General features: G+C 43.5%; 1 protein-coding gene across 3 annotated transcripts in view; it reads left to right on the forward strand.

Annotated features, from left to right (window-relative positions):
* The window catches only part of TRPC4AP (transient receptor potential cation channel subfamily C member 4 associated protein), a 29,118-nt gene that overhangs the window by 12,691 nt on the left and 2,176 nt on the right, over positions 1-14,251 (forward strand). For all 3 annotated transcript variants that reach the window (XM_052683437.1, XM_052683439.1, XM_052683438.1), the window contains exons 7-16: positions 886-1,087; positions 3,108-3,296; positions 4,940-5,082; positions 7,576-7,707; positions 8,238-8,296; positions 10,570-10,671; positions 11,991-12,074; positions 12,418-12,508; positions 12,845-12,985; positions 14,070-14,178. In XM_052683437.1, coding sequence (XP_052539397.1) covers positions 886-1,087; positions 3,108-3,296; positions 4,940-5,082; positions 7,576-7,707; positions 8,238-8,296; positions 10,570-10,671; positions 11,991-12,074; positions 12,418-12,508; positions 12,845-12,985; positions 14,070-14,178 — 1,252 coding nt within the window. The remainder of the gene's footprint in view (positions 1-885; positions 1,088-3,107; positions 3,297-4,939; positions 5,083-7,575; positions 7,708-8,237; positions 8,297-10,569; positions 10,672-11,990; positions 12,075-12,417; positions 12,509-12,844; positions 12,986-14,069; positions 14,179-14,251) is intronic.

Genomic DNA, 14,251 nt, shown 5'->3' on the forward strand with positions numbered 1-14,251 from the left:
CTTGCACAGGATGATAGTCCTTTCCTTCTAATTACACATTGATTATTTCTGCTAACATCTGGAAGACTTCTTGTGCTTCTCTCTTACCATGGTTTTTGTCATGTCTCTGAGATTACCTGAGATTGTTTGCTGCAGGCTGGGGGAATGGTGAGGAAGTGGGGGAAGGCAGTGAGATCTTGTGCATGAAATAGGTTTTTGAGCCTGCACTGAAATACTTGCTGATGTCATTGCAACTTAGTGCCTTGATGTGGTGCAAATAAAACATCTGGAGTGTAACCCTGAGGAAATGTGCCTTGTGTGTTAATGTGGAGAGGGTCAGGGCCTTGTAGCTGTTGCTGGTTTTGCTTTTTGTCTTCTGACTGAAGTTGAGGATATTGTACTTCCCTAGGAAGGAAACTATCTTAGTTCATCCGAACGTAAAAGTTTATGCTGAAAATGGTTTCAACATCATTTCTTTATCTTTTCATGAAGGAGACGGGGGGAAAAGCAAACTAGGAGTCAGTTGTCATCTGTGAGCCTTCAAGAGACTGCAGGTAGAAGCAGAGAACAAATTTGAAACTTAATTTGTGAATGCCAGTGGTTTATTAAGCAATTTTGAAGACGACGACGCAATTCAATGTAGATGCATAAAGAATGGGTTCTTTGAAGACTTTAAGGATGCATTTGTATCCTTCTGGAGTTGATAAACATAAGTGATGCCTGTTGCAGATGCACAGCTGTTTTCAAACTCTTCACTTGTCATTGCCTATTTGCTTCTCCTTTACTAACATTGAGATGCACAAATCCCACCAGGGAGGAGCTGCAGATGAAACTTTCAGGCCACGCCATGTGTTCCCTTATTGAATACCATGTGTGATTTGCTCAGCAGATTGTTGTCTCTTCCAGGAAATGATACAACTGGATGATATTCCCAATCTTGCAAACCTTGTGTCCAGTTTTGATCAGCAACAGCTTGCAAACTTCTGCAGGATCCTCGCAGTCACAATTTCTGAACTCGATACAGGCAGTGATGACAAGCACACACTTCTTGCAAAAAATGCCCAGCAGAAAAAAAACTTGGGTCCTTCTCGAGCTGAAGTTAATCAAGGTAATTGTTATGCTGTGAACAGATGCAGAAAAATGATAGCCATTTAAAATTTAGCTCTTCTCCATGTCAGATCTGAGATCTTTTTAGCAGATGCTGAGAGTGATGCATCTTAAAAAGCATTTGTCTTTATTTCCTTTCTTCGAACAGTCTCCTAGAAATGGTCTTTGCAGTTAATGAAAGTTGGTAGCTTTCACTTTTGTATGTGATCAGTAATCAGATCAGTTGAGTTCTGTCATTTTAGCCCTCTTTGATCAACTGAATTGGCTTAAGATAATTGGATTTGTTTTCTGTTGCTTGGTTGTTTCTGTGGCCTTTCCTTTAGCATCTCATTAATTTCATGTCCTCCTTAATTCTTGAACTGAAGCTCTTCAGGCTTTGCTGCTTTCAGAGCAGTCCCTTCTCTGATTTTTCTCTGGCACTGTCATGAGCAGGATGTCTGCCTTTATCAACAAGGAAAGTATGTTTGATGTTAGTCACATTGTCTACAGTTACAACACCAGCCCTGGAGATCTGTGGCTGTAATCTGAACTTAAAGCTGGGACGCAGCGCCCATTTTCTCATTTTACTGGGTAGAGATGCAGAAGCCTTGCTTGGAGGCACAAGTCCTGAATTCGTACTCAGCCTTTCACGCAAGATATTTGAATTAAAATACCCTCAAAGATGGAATCTGCTGTTTTCAGCTATTCGTATACTGAAGAGCTTTTGAGCTTCCGAAGCAGGCATTTCCATAGGCTTATGTCAGGCCAGCTCAGGACTCAAAAAAGAGGGGAGCTTGGAGCTGTTTCTCTGATCTGTATATCTGTATTCCACATTAGCCATCAGTGATAGAGCTCTGTTTGTAACCACTGCCTGATCTGGAGCACAGAGTGAGAGATGGAGGGCATAATATGGCAGGCAGAAGCTGAGAAGCTTTAGAGGAGGGTATTGTCTTCTGCCCTGTGATCACCAGAGCTTGCTTGTAAACAACAGTGGACGTATGTTGGTGTGGGTGCAAAGATTAATTTAAATTATTTAAACAATAAGCTTGGATCCTGCAGAGCTGAGTTTACCCAAGCAAATGTTTAACTAACCATTTCTTGTTTGCACAGTCACATCTGTGCCTAAGATTACAAAGCATATGTAATTTTAAAACTTTCATCAGGGAGTTTATTCCTTTCAAGATGGTAGCAGTGGGCAGAATCACAGCTCTTAGCATAGTGTTGATGGCTAAATCTTTGTGTTTTATGCTTTATCTGCAAATGCAAAGACTTAGACATATGTCTGTAATGAACAGGTCCTGCAGTTATGATTCTTTGAAAACAGTGGGACAAAATGTGCCTGCTAACACCTTCCAAGCCCTTCCCCAGAGATTTTACAGATCAGTGACTTCTGGCCTTGGACTCATTGCTCTTTCTAAGAGTGCAGTTCTACAGTGATTATAATCCTCCAACTTGGGGCAGATGTTGTGTGCTCCCCTCCCATTCTGCTCTGTGCTGAACCAGCTCAGGAAACTAACACATAAAAAACAAAGCCTTTTCCAACCAGCTACAGAACTCAGTTGGCTCAGTTTGCTCTGAGGCAAAAGACTGCAGGAGGTAGAATGTTGGAGGTGGCATTGTGCAGAAGAATGGGGAGGCAGAGCTGGCCCTTGCAAGGGCTGCTGCTTTATTTCTTTCTGCTTATTTTTCAGCCAGGTTAATTTCTTGATACTGTCTCTCTATGGGCTGGAAAGCAGCAGTGCTGGCAAAAGTGAATTGACCAGGAAGAAACAGTCAGAGTAGGGTAGAGCTATTTTTTATCCACTGTAAGTCTTACATAAACCAGGTCAGTGCTGAATTATGCCTAGGGTTTGAATGCTGTCTTCCAGTTCTTAACAGGAGAGTGCAATCAGTCTTCGATCTTTGGATCTTTTCAACTAGGTGAGATATGTTTCTCTGTACTCCTCCATATTACTAATGCAGATGTTTTGGTACTTGGTGGTAGCTTGACAGCTGTTGTATTGCTGATCTTGAATCACCACAAAGCAATTTTTCTTTTCCAGCTACACTTCTGAATATACCAGGTTTCATTGAACGATTATGCAAACTGGCAACACGGAAGGTATCTGAAACAACAGGCACCTCCAGCTTCCTGCAGGAGCTAGAAGAGTGGTACACCTGGCTGGACAATGCCCTCGTCCTTGATGCATTGATGAGAGTGGCAAATGAAGAGGCAGAGCAGAGCAGTACAGGTATCTGGCCTGCATTCCTCCAGCCACCACTAGCTAATGCGTATTTTGTCATCTTCAGTGTTTGTCATCTGGTGCCTTTCCTTTCAAATAGTACCAATTCTGTTCTTCTTGCATGAAATACTGAAATATCAGCATTTAGGTCTGACTCCTGTTTTGTTCTCGGGTAGCACTGATTTAGTATTCATGAGCTCAAGTTAGTGAAAGGGAAAAAAAATGCTCCTTTTCACACAGTTTATTTGTAATCCTATACACTCTCATAACTCATCTCCCTCAAGAACGTGTCTGATAAGTGGGGTAAGTGACTTTACCAGGGTTTGCTCTAAAACTTATCCAAATGGAATTGATTCCATACGCTTCACAGGAAGCAGACAAGCCCCTCTTTCAGAAGGAGGGGTAGTTCCAGCAAGATGGGGTTGTTGGTGGGGGAGCTTCTTCCAGGGGACTGTTCAGAAGTGTCAATGCAACCTTAAGAGAAAGCTATGAAATGAGGGCCTGGTTTGTTTTTTCAGTGTTACAAAAATGCAAGGTATGTCTTATTTAACTCAGAGCACTAAATAACGAGATTAGAGTTATTTCCAGTTTTTGGTATCTAAATATTTGCCTTTGTGCTTAGGAAGCTTAGCCTTAGAGGCTTTTGCCACAACCCAGCTTTGTTAATTTTGTCGAAATTATTAACAGTCCTGAGAAATGCACAAGAGAAGGATGCAAATGTTCCAACAGCATCTTGTACATACCTTCATGCACACCTTTGGTGCAAACTGGGACTGCTCTGTAGCCTGAAATGAGATTCAGGGAGTGATTTTGCTGAGGTATGCATAAAGGTGCTCAGCTGCAGCTCTTGACCCACAGCATCAGTTAGCAGGCAAAGCTAGACGTACTTTCCCAGAATACTGGCTCAGTCTTCACTGATTGTGGCTTAGGGATGTATGAGTCAAAGGTGCTGTCTGTGCTTTTTAGCCTTTGATGCTTTCCTTCTTCCATGTTCTTGTCTGCTGAATGTTTCTTCACATGGCTTCAAAAAGCACTCGCGCTGTCCTCTAGCAGGCTGGTTTGCAGCTTAGTTATGAATGTTATGAAGGCCTCATTCCTTTTTAACTGCAGTCTGCAGGATTCACTGTCCTTGTTTACTTCATCTGTGTCACTCGCAGCTTCTGTGTTTTCCACTTGAAATTGTGGCATCCAGTTTCTGCTTTTAGCAGTATAGCAGGACATGAAAATGGCTTAACTGTGTCCTCAGTATATAATGGTATTGAGGTACAAAATGCAAGTAGATTAATGGTAAATGTTACTGATGCTCTCGCCCCTATTTTCATTACCTTTTCTTTCATGTTCTTTCTGATTCAGTGGTATACTAACTCATATTAGTTGACCTTGCTTATTTTAATGTATATGATGTCATTTAGCTTATGAAAAAATGAGATTTTAAGAAGGCAGACTTTCATCTCTTCTAAAATTTCAGCTGTACTTTTTCTCCTTCCCTTGCGTTCAGATTGGCTCTGTTGTATGCCACTGCTTGTAGTTGAGAAGAGGATTCATGCAGGCGCGCTGGTCTTACATCTGTGTTTGAGTGTAAAAGCAGTAACTGTAACAAATCCTTTCCTGTTGAAACTGCCTCAGGCTCACATCTTTGCCATCTTCTTCAGAGTCTTCTGATGAAAGTGGTTTGGCCAACACCTCGACACGGACGCAGCTTCCACAGTCCATGAAGATCATGCACGAGATCATGTATAAACTGGAGGTGTTGTATGTTCTCTGTGTGCTGCTCATGGGGAGACAAAGGAATCAGGTGAGTATTTGTGGATGGTTACATGCAGAAGTTGATATCCCTTCAGACTGAAGCACTCATAAATTAGGTCATGGACACAGAAACATGAAGGGACACTCAAGGTATAAAGCTGAGATGATGTACTTCAGTTTTGTCAGCTCTAGGTGCTTCACAGCAGTCCTGTTCATATGTTCCATTTGCATTTCTTGCATTTGAAATGAAAAATAGGGAACAAATTACTTATCCTATGTAACTTCTGGAGAACCTATCACCACAGCATGGCTGTAGTTGGGTTTTAAACATGTTGAAAGCATACTGAGGAGGGGAAAGAGGAAGCAATCTGTTGGTGCAGGTTTCACAGATTTCCAGTACTGACAACCTCCTCATCTTAGCTGGGCAGCTTGGAATAGCAGGGTATTGGGATGCCCTGAAAACTGGGAGAATCCAGGGGTTTTTTTGTGTCCTTGAAGGGCTGTAGTATTCAGCAAGAGCTAGCTGTGCTGGGGGCTGTTGCTTGAGCACATTTATCATGTGCAGTTTGTTCTTTGCCAGTAACCTCCTACCCTGTAGGAGTCATAAATACTTGTCATAGACAATCCTTTAAACATATTAATTTGAATTTAAAGTAGAAGTGTATTTGTAGAACAGTTCTGCAAAATGTTCACTGTGTCCCTACAAAGGGATGCTCTGTGTTAGAAAGAAATTCTATATAATAATAACCAGAGGAAGCATGCTGCTGCAGTAGTTAGCTTTGAAGCTGACTCTGGTTTTTATTTGCCAGAAAAACCTCTTACTCTTCCTCTGCCCTCATTGGAAGTCTTGGGATAAAACTGGCTTGTGGTTTCTTTTTCTCAGGAGATTGTTCAGGGCTGGATTTGAATTGTTGCATGTCTTGCATGTTCCTATTGTGACAAGCAATCAGCTCTTACACTTCTGCTACAGAGAGCCAAACTGCGTGCAGCAGAAACTCCAAACAGTTTTAGTGGTGAGAAAGCAGCAGAGCAGTTTGTGTGAGGCTGGGCGGCGCCGGGGAAAGTCAAAGGAGTTTGAAGGATGAGTGTAGAACAAGGATTGTCTTGGCATCTGTGGATTGAGCAGTTGCAGTGAGTTTGGTTCTGAGGGGCAGTGGCTGTCATTTGGGAGCTTCGTCCTGCTGAGGTCTGTCAGGGAAAAGGTCAGCAAACTGAAAGTAAACCAAATGCATTTCAAATGAGGAAGGTGTCGCTTGGGATGAGCAGTTATGCTGGCGTGGAAAGGAGCAGGTTCCTGAGCTGAAGCACAGAAGCTCCTCCCACAGCTGGGCCCAGGCTCTTGCAGGCAGCTCCCACGCTTGCGCTCACCCTGTTGTATCTGTGCTGTGCTGGCTCCCAAAAGACAGGCTGCAGGGAATGCTTTGTCCAGATTCCTCAGAGCTGCTTCTGCTGGGTGCTTGTGACTTGGTCAAGGTATTTGAAAATGCCCTCGGGTAAGGGAGCACAGAGGGACTCTGAGCCTTGCAGTCTGTTGGGGTGGTTTGGGTGAGGTGGGAAGGAGCTGCATGCTTCCTGTGAGGTGATGCAGAGGTTCCCAGAAGTGGGAATGCAATTTCCAGGTCGATGGAAGAGTCTGTGGCTCCAGCCAAAAGGAATGCAGAAAGCCCATTAGCTGTGCTGCTGACAAGAACACCTGTAAAACAGCACTGGCTTTAATGCTATTTGAGGAAGTAAAGCTGGAATGATCTGCTTAAGTACTGCTAGTTACAATCCCTATCACAGGCACAATCTGACTTAATGTTCAGGTAGCTGCACAGGTCTTTGCTGTGTGGAGCACTTAATTCGTACAGCTTGTTGGGCTTCGCTGTCCTGAGTGATTCCCTTTTGCAACAGGAATCAAGGGATACTGCTTGTCGTAGGCCTGCAGCTGCTGAGGATCTCTCCTTGTATTTCTCCTCCTCATCATTGTCCAGGTTGCTTACATCAAAAAGTATCAGAGCTTGGACTGTAGTTATTTAGCAGCTGTTCACACCGCAGTTACTGGTTTACATGAGTAACTGCAGTTTGTTTCAGACAGTGGGTGTGGGACACCATGGTGTGTCCTGCAGTGTGACCGTATGGAAAGCTGCCCACTGCTCTGCAGATTGTGTGAGCAAAATCTGTATCCATACTTCCTGTTGTCTTCAGAGGGCAGCCTCAGCTCCAGCTGTGTGAACTAGAAAGGCAGAGGATGCTCAGAGGGGGACTGGCAGCAGAATGTATGCAGCTTAGTGTTGTGACACAGAAGTCATATATGGACGTATTTTCAGTGGGTTGCAAGCAATCTCCCAGTGTCCAAACAGTGATTAATTCAAATCCCTGCTTTTTCCCAAAGTGTGTTCTGCCTGTGCCCACCAGACAGCACACCATGATGAATATCTGTGTTACTGCACACACATGCTGTTTGGCAAAGCATTTCCTTCTTCTCTTGTCAGTATGATGTGTTTTCTGTGCTGTGTTGTATCTGTATATGAGGTGAATCCTTCCTTCTCTTCTTTTCCAGGTTCACAAAATGATAGCAGAGTTCAAACTTATTCCTGGCCTCAATAATTTGTTTGACAAACTGATTTGGAGGAAACATTCAGCATCTGCTCTTGTTCTGCATGGACACAATCAAAATTGTGACTGTAGCCCAGTGAGTAACTTTTTAAGTTCTGTGCAGATTTTGATGTTATTTATCATAAAGTTCTGAGACATTGTATTGAGTAAAGCAATGCCTGTGTAATAAGCTTGGTGAAACACAGTAGGACTCGAGTTTTCTGGTTCTTCAAATCATTGTTTTCACTGAAGTCTTCATCTGTGGTGTACTGTAGCATTTATCAGAGGGCAGTTTGGCTTCTCCCCTCTCTTCTGTGTTGGAAACTCACAAGATGTTCATTCTGTGGTTCCTGGAGGCCAAAGCTAGGAGAAGATGAAATAATTGCTGATGGGTCTAGCAAGGAATTAACTGTTACATGCATTGTCTTACTGGAAGCCTCCAGTTCTGTTTTGTTTTTGGGAAGCCTGAGAAGTGCAGCCTTCCCAATTTATGCAGATCATTTGCTCTGCTGTCCAAATGGGTTTGATTTGGGTAGGTTTCCATTTCAGCTGTTTCGTATCAGTGTGACTAATGATGTCCAAAAAAATACTGAAGCAGTTCTGTTGATGTTTCTTTCCTCTTTGTAGGACATCACTTTAAAGATACAGTTCCTGAGGCTTCTTCAGAGCTTTAGTGATCACCACGAGTGAGTATGAAAAGCTGTGGTGCGTTGTGGCTCCGTGGTATTGTTTGCCTGGTTGCAGTTACAGCAGGTGTCCTGGCCATGGTGCAGGCTGTGTGTGAATGGAATACTGTGCTGTCCTTAAACATCTATTCAGATGTTTGTGTTTAAGCTCCTGATGCAAAAAGAAGAGGACTGTGTTCTGGGCAGGATTGATGATGATTAAAACTAACCCATTTTGCTTGATGTTGAAGTGGACCGAAATGCTGTGATGAGCAGCCACTGCTGGCTGCAGAAATAAGGTTGCAGCCTTGGTGGTGCTGTTCCTGTCTTTTTCCTGAGACTCAGTAGTGAGGCAGTGTGCTCACATCAGATGTTTTCCCTGTGAGTGAATGTAAGTCTGTTCAAACATCAGGGTGAAATACAGGATGCTCACTGTCAGAATGCTGGGAAGATGTCGCTGCCATCTAAACACCAGCAATGGAGAAGACCTGGTTAAACTTGATCAGAAAATGCTAGGGGAAAATTAATTGTAAGCTAGTCATCAGGAAGCTGGTCTGGAAATGGAAGAAAAGCTTCTGTTTACTCCAGCAGAACCAACCTTCATAAGCATGCCTTCTGAATGGAAGCAGTTATGGGATGGTGCAGGTTTTTAATTTAGGCTTACCCAGGAGATATTCCTTCTCTTATACAGAGATAATTGTTGGTCTAGTTTGACTTGAAAAATGGCATCTTGTGTGCTGTCAGTGTGCTTTTGCTCTCATTCACCCCTACAAGATGGTTCCATGTTCCATACAAACTTCTGCATTGAGGCATGTTGCTCTGAAGATGCACATCTACGCCTGCTGCCTCGCTGCTCTTATTTACAGCCAGCAATGGTATTTTGTGTGTAGGTTTTATCTGGTACCATTGAACTTGTTATATATGTGTGCTGGAAGTGGCAATCTTGTTGATTTGGCAATATTAGCTGTAAGAACCAGGGATTTGCTGAACTTCTTCAAAGCTTAAGAGGAACAGATCCTCCATTGAGGCATTGCTCGCTGAGGAATCGCTCAGGTTTTCCAGTAAAATCTCTCTGGATGATGATGTTACTTAAGTAGCTGCTACAAAGATCTCAGACTTGTTTAGACAGAAAGCTGCTTTCATCTGTAGCATTTGAGCAGATGGTATGTGTGGAATCTGCCCAGGGTTTTTAAACAAGCAGTGGCCTGAACTCTATGAAATCACAGTTGAGAGGAGTTAGCTGAGGACACAATGGGAGGAAGTATTTATATCCTGATACTGACTGCAGTAAAATGGCAAATAAACTGAACTTGCAGAAACTGTTTGTGCATGGAGAGAGAGGCTGTATTTTCATTGCAGAAACCTGTTGATGCAGATCAAAAGAAGCTTCACATGGCAGTTCATTGGGCACTAATCTGGAAGATAGTGTTCGAAGCAAGAAGGCATCCCTGCCACCTTTCTGGTCTAATAACTTATTTTCTTCATAATTGCTGTGATTTAATAGGTTCCCTTTGCACACACCCACGGCTGCATCCTGTACTCTGTGTTTCTTGACAGTACCACTTTGTTGTCTGTTATTGATGAATTTGAAGTGGAGAACGTGCTGGAGCTGGGGAGTTGGCAGTGGGAGCCTCGAGAGTCCATTTCTGCATTGTCAGACTTGTTCTGCACAACTCTTCACAGAGAAACTCAGTGGCTTTCATTAAGGAAAAAAACACTATTTGATAAAGCATTTATGCAAATTCCTCCTAATATCCATTCCTGTTTTTTGTGTTGTATGAAGCCTTTAAATAATTCCAGAGTGTTTAAAATACCAGGAAGACTGAGTATTGCTGCAGTTGCTGCTTTCCAATTGAGGCTAATTGCTGATAAGCAGCACAGTCATTATTTGGAGGAGAAAAACTGTGGGAAGCTGTGAAAAAAATTTACTATTTATGACTGCAGAAATCCATCAAACTGTTGCTGAGATTTTCAAAAGCCATCTGGAAGCAAGTATTTGTAAAACTCTCCATACGATGATGAACAGCACAGAACAGGCATCTCAGGACTGCTTGGTGCTGAAAGCTGTGAGGGACCACTGAGAAAACAGCAGCTGGTGGGCTTAGAGTGGGAGTGAGCTGTGGTGGAGGCTGGTAGGGTGAAAGGCTGTGAGAGATGGAGAGTGAAAACTGAGTGCCTTGTTCTGCAGCCCTCAGAGGCCTGTGGCATTACGTCCCATAGAATTGCATGCTTGCTTGCCACTCGCATGGATTCATCACGTTTTTCTCCCCTGCTCCCCAATTGTCTTGTTTTAGGAACAAATATCTCCTGTTAAACAGCCAAGAACTCAATGAGCTGAGTGCAATCTCCCATAAAGCCAACATCCCTGAAGTTGATGCAGTTGTCAACACAGACAGGTGAGTAGGGACAGAGGGTTCAAGGACAGCAGCTGCTAGCATTCTGCGAGCACTTACACTGGGAATTTGATGTTGCTGTTTTGTTTGAGGTCCACCACATTTGCTTTGATTTCAGTCACAGTTCTCAGCAGGAGGCGTCCAGGTTTGTGTGGTGTTTGTGGTCATTAGCAAACTTGGTGTGCTCGTGCACAACAAAAACAGCAGCAACTTACAATGAGGGTTTTGATTTCAGAGCCCAAAGTTCTCAGCTTGGCTGCACGTTAGGCTTTTCTCACTGCTGGCCTTGCAGACACAGCTGGGAATTAAGCTGGGGTCCCTCTGATGCATCAATTGCTGCTGCTGATAGATCTTAGTTTTCAGATTCAGGAGCAGTTTGTGCACAGTGTCCATCTGTGGGCTGCAAAAACGTTTCTGAAGGTGCGTGCCTGAATTCTGTATTTTCAGACTGGCTGAAAAGGAGAATAAGCTTGATCAGATTAATGTTAAACTGCTTGCAGAATCTCTAGTGCTACAGTTGAAGATTTGTTAGATTTGCTGGTTCGCTTTAACGAGGTCTTTTATTGAACTCTGATATACAAACACACACAAACTTGATGAACTCCCAGGGTTGATTGTCAGAGTGCTCCTAGAATGCCAGGGAAGCTGCTTCCCACAAGGGTTTGGTGAACAGACTTGATTGTCCAGCAGAGGTGCTGCTGAGAATGGCCAGGTTGATGCATGAATGCACCTGCTGAGGATGTTGTGAGTGAGAGCGTGGTGAGAGGCTCTGCCTCTTTAAGGTGTGTTGTGTAGCCAGATGTGCAACATTGTTTGGTTTCTGGCATAAACTTAGTTTCTTTCCCATCCTTTGTGTTTTGTTTCCGTGCTGCCTTTCTTGATACATGAGTTCAAGGCATTGCTTCTGCACAGAGTTCCTGTAGGTAAATACTCCACTGAGGATGCTGCTTAGTACAAGTAGTGCTGCAGGCCTTTCACCTCTATAGTTTTATTAGTACATGCAGAAGGCTACCTCGTGTAGAGCCTTAGGATCATTAAGGCTGGAAGAGACCTCTCAGATCATCTCCAACTTCTGACCCATCCTGCTGTTAAAATGTTGGGAGAAAAGGAGTGTTTTTTTCTTCTAGGATTTATTCCTAAGTCGTGTTGCAGGTATTGCAGTTTACCAGAGCCATTGAGAACTCTGCCAGTAGCAGAACTGTCAGTGAATTCTCATGATGCATATGGAATACTGAGGGCTTTATCTTTTGGAGCACTTCAGAGTTGTACAAGGCGCAGTGTTTGCCCTCCCAGTCACACAGTCATTTCTTCCCATGTTTTAGGAGTCTTGTCTGTGATGGGAAGAGAGGTTTGTTGACCAGACTGCTTCAGGTCATGAAAAAGGAACCAGCTGAATCCTCCTTCAGGTAGGCTGGCTTTACATTGCAGCGTGCTGTTCTGAGTTGAACGGAAGGCTGTTCTGTTTCCATACAGCTCACGTGAAAATGCAGTTGAAAATGCTCAGAAACCATAAGCTGTGAAGATAATGTGGCTTTGTTGTGCTTGGCTAACAGTGGCAGTGCAGGTGAGGGAGAGTGCCAAAGCTTGCATTGGACCTCATCCCCATACAGGCAGTGGTTTTCTGCAGGATCTACAGATATCTCTCCAGCTTCAGATTGGAATGAAACTGGTTAGGAAATTTCAGTTGTAGTTGTGATAGAATTCCTATCCTTATTCCAAAATTAAAACTTCTTTTCTTTCGCTTCTCAGGTTTTGGCAAGCAAGAGCAGTTGAAAGTTTCTTGCGAGGCACCACCTCCTATGCAGACCAGATGTTCCTGCTAAAGAGAGGACTTCTGGAGGTAATGAATTACTTGTCAAGCTGCCTGTGTAGCAACTGAGGAGGATTTATCTGTAAAGAATTCAGATGGGGGTAAAAATACAGCATTAAATACTCTGCTCTGTAGCAACAGAACAAGTTTTGCAAAGCGTTTGTGAGTTCTTATGGCAGCCAGGCACGGGGCAGCCAACTCTATAGATTGCTTCTCTGGGAATTCTGTTTCATAGAGGAGACTCCTGAATTTTTGTCTTTGGTTCAAATTTAAGAACTGGACATGCAGGAAAGTGTTTGAAATTAGTGATCAAACCAAAGAACATGGGCTCAACTGTGGCAATAACGTGTTTCCCTCCCTTTCCAGCATATTCTCTACTGCATTGTTGACAGCGAGTGCAAATCACGGGATGTGCTTCAGAGTTACTTTGACCTTCTGGGAGAACTGATGAAATTCAATATTGATGCATTCAAGAGGTTCAACAAGTACATCAACACAGATGAGAAGGTAAATATTTGTCACCAGCAGGTCAGCTTATACCCTCTTACAATGCAACGCAGCACTTGGAAGCTCCGATTTGTTTGCTGCTTTTGGTCTGAACATGGAGCTCAGTGCTACAGGCACAGCGAGCTGCCAAAATGTCTTTGTGAGCTTTGTGTTGCTGCATACACAGGTATGTGATGGGGCAGGGCCAAGGTCAGGGCTCAGAGGTGGTCGAGCACTTAGTGTGAAGTCACGGTGGTTTGGGTTAATCTGCTGCTACAAATGTTCAGGTCGGCTCCAAAGAAAGAAAGTTTCGTTGGAGCTTCACTACAAAAGTAAATGCATCCTTAATGGAGACAGCTTAAAAACACCCACGTGCCTTTTTGCACTGTCAGATATTTTCTTTGATATTATTTGAACTTGCAGGTGTTTGAAGTCACACCTGATGTGATTACGTAGAAAACTGAGGTGTGCTTGTAGATCAGGAATGGGCAGCTCTCCTTTTGCAGAGGGATTTTGTGCTTTTATGCACAGCTCTCGGGGAGGTTTTGAGTTGCCTCCTATTCTTGCTTATGTGACTTCAGTTCATCTCTGGTTGCTGTCAGGTCTGGCAGATCTTGGAGAATAGAAGCAGAGATGTACAATCCTGGCCTTGCAAATACATCTCCTTTTATTCTTGTCAGGATTAACACAAATAATGAGTGTGTGTGTTTGTGTGAGAAGAAAATAACCAGATGTGTTTTGGCATTCAAACCTAGCCTAGACCTGGCTCTCTCCTTGGAAAGGAAGCTGCCCACATCTGCACATGCCTGTCTGGTGCTGTGCATGCTTCAGGTGTTTGTGCTCAGAACCCAGGGTGCTTTCTGATAACCTTCAAGAACTGCATTCGTTCAGTGTTGAGAACCTGGATGTTTGCCCAGCTGTTGCCCGACTCTGTAGCTCTTCCTGCTTAGGCTCACAGTTCCCCTGTACTGATGAGGTAATTCTTTTGTTACGCATTCTGAAAAGGGTATGAAGTGCTGCTGTGTGACCTCATCTGTGTGTGCCCAAGCAGGACAACTTCTGTTGGTTTGTTTGTTTCCTGGAGTGCTGAGTTGTTTCTCTTTAGTTCCAGATATTTTTAAACCAGATCAACAGTTCCTTGGTTGACTCCAACATGCTGGTTCGCTGCATCACGCTGTCCCTGGACCGATTTGAGAACCAGTCTGATGCTAAAGGTAAAGGACAAGAGATGGGCTTGATTGTGATGGTGGTTGTTTTAAGCCAGACTTCCACAGATCTTAGTATCAG

The sequence above is a fragment of the Tympanuchus pallidicinctus genome, unplaced genomic scaffold (assembly GCF_026119805.1).
Source record: "Tympanuchus pallidicinctus isolate F22 unplaced genomic scaffold, pur_lepc_1.0 scaffold20, whole genome shotgun sequence".
NCBI classification, from domain to species: Eukaryota; Metazoa; Chordata; class Aves; order Galliformes; family Phasianidae; genus Tympanuchus; species Tympanuchus pallidicinctus.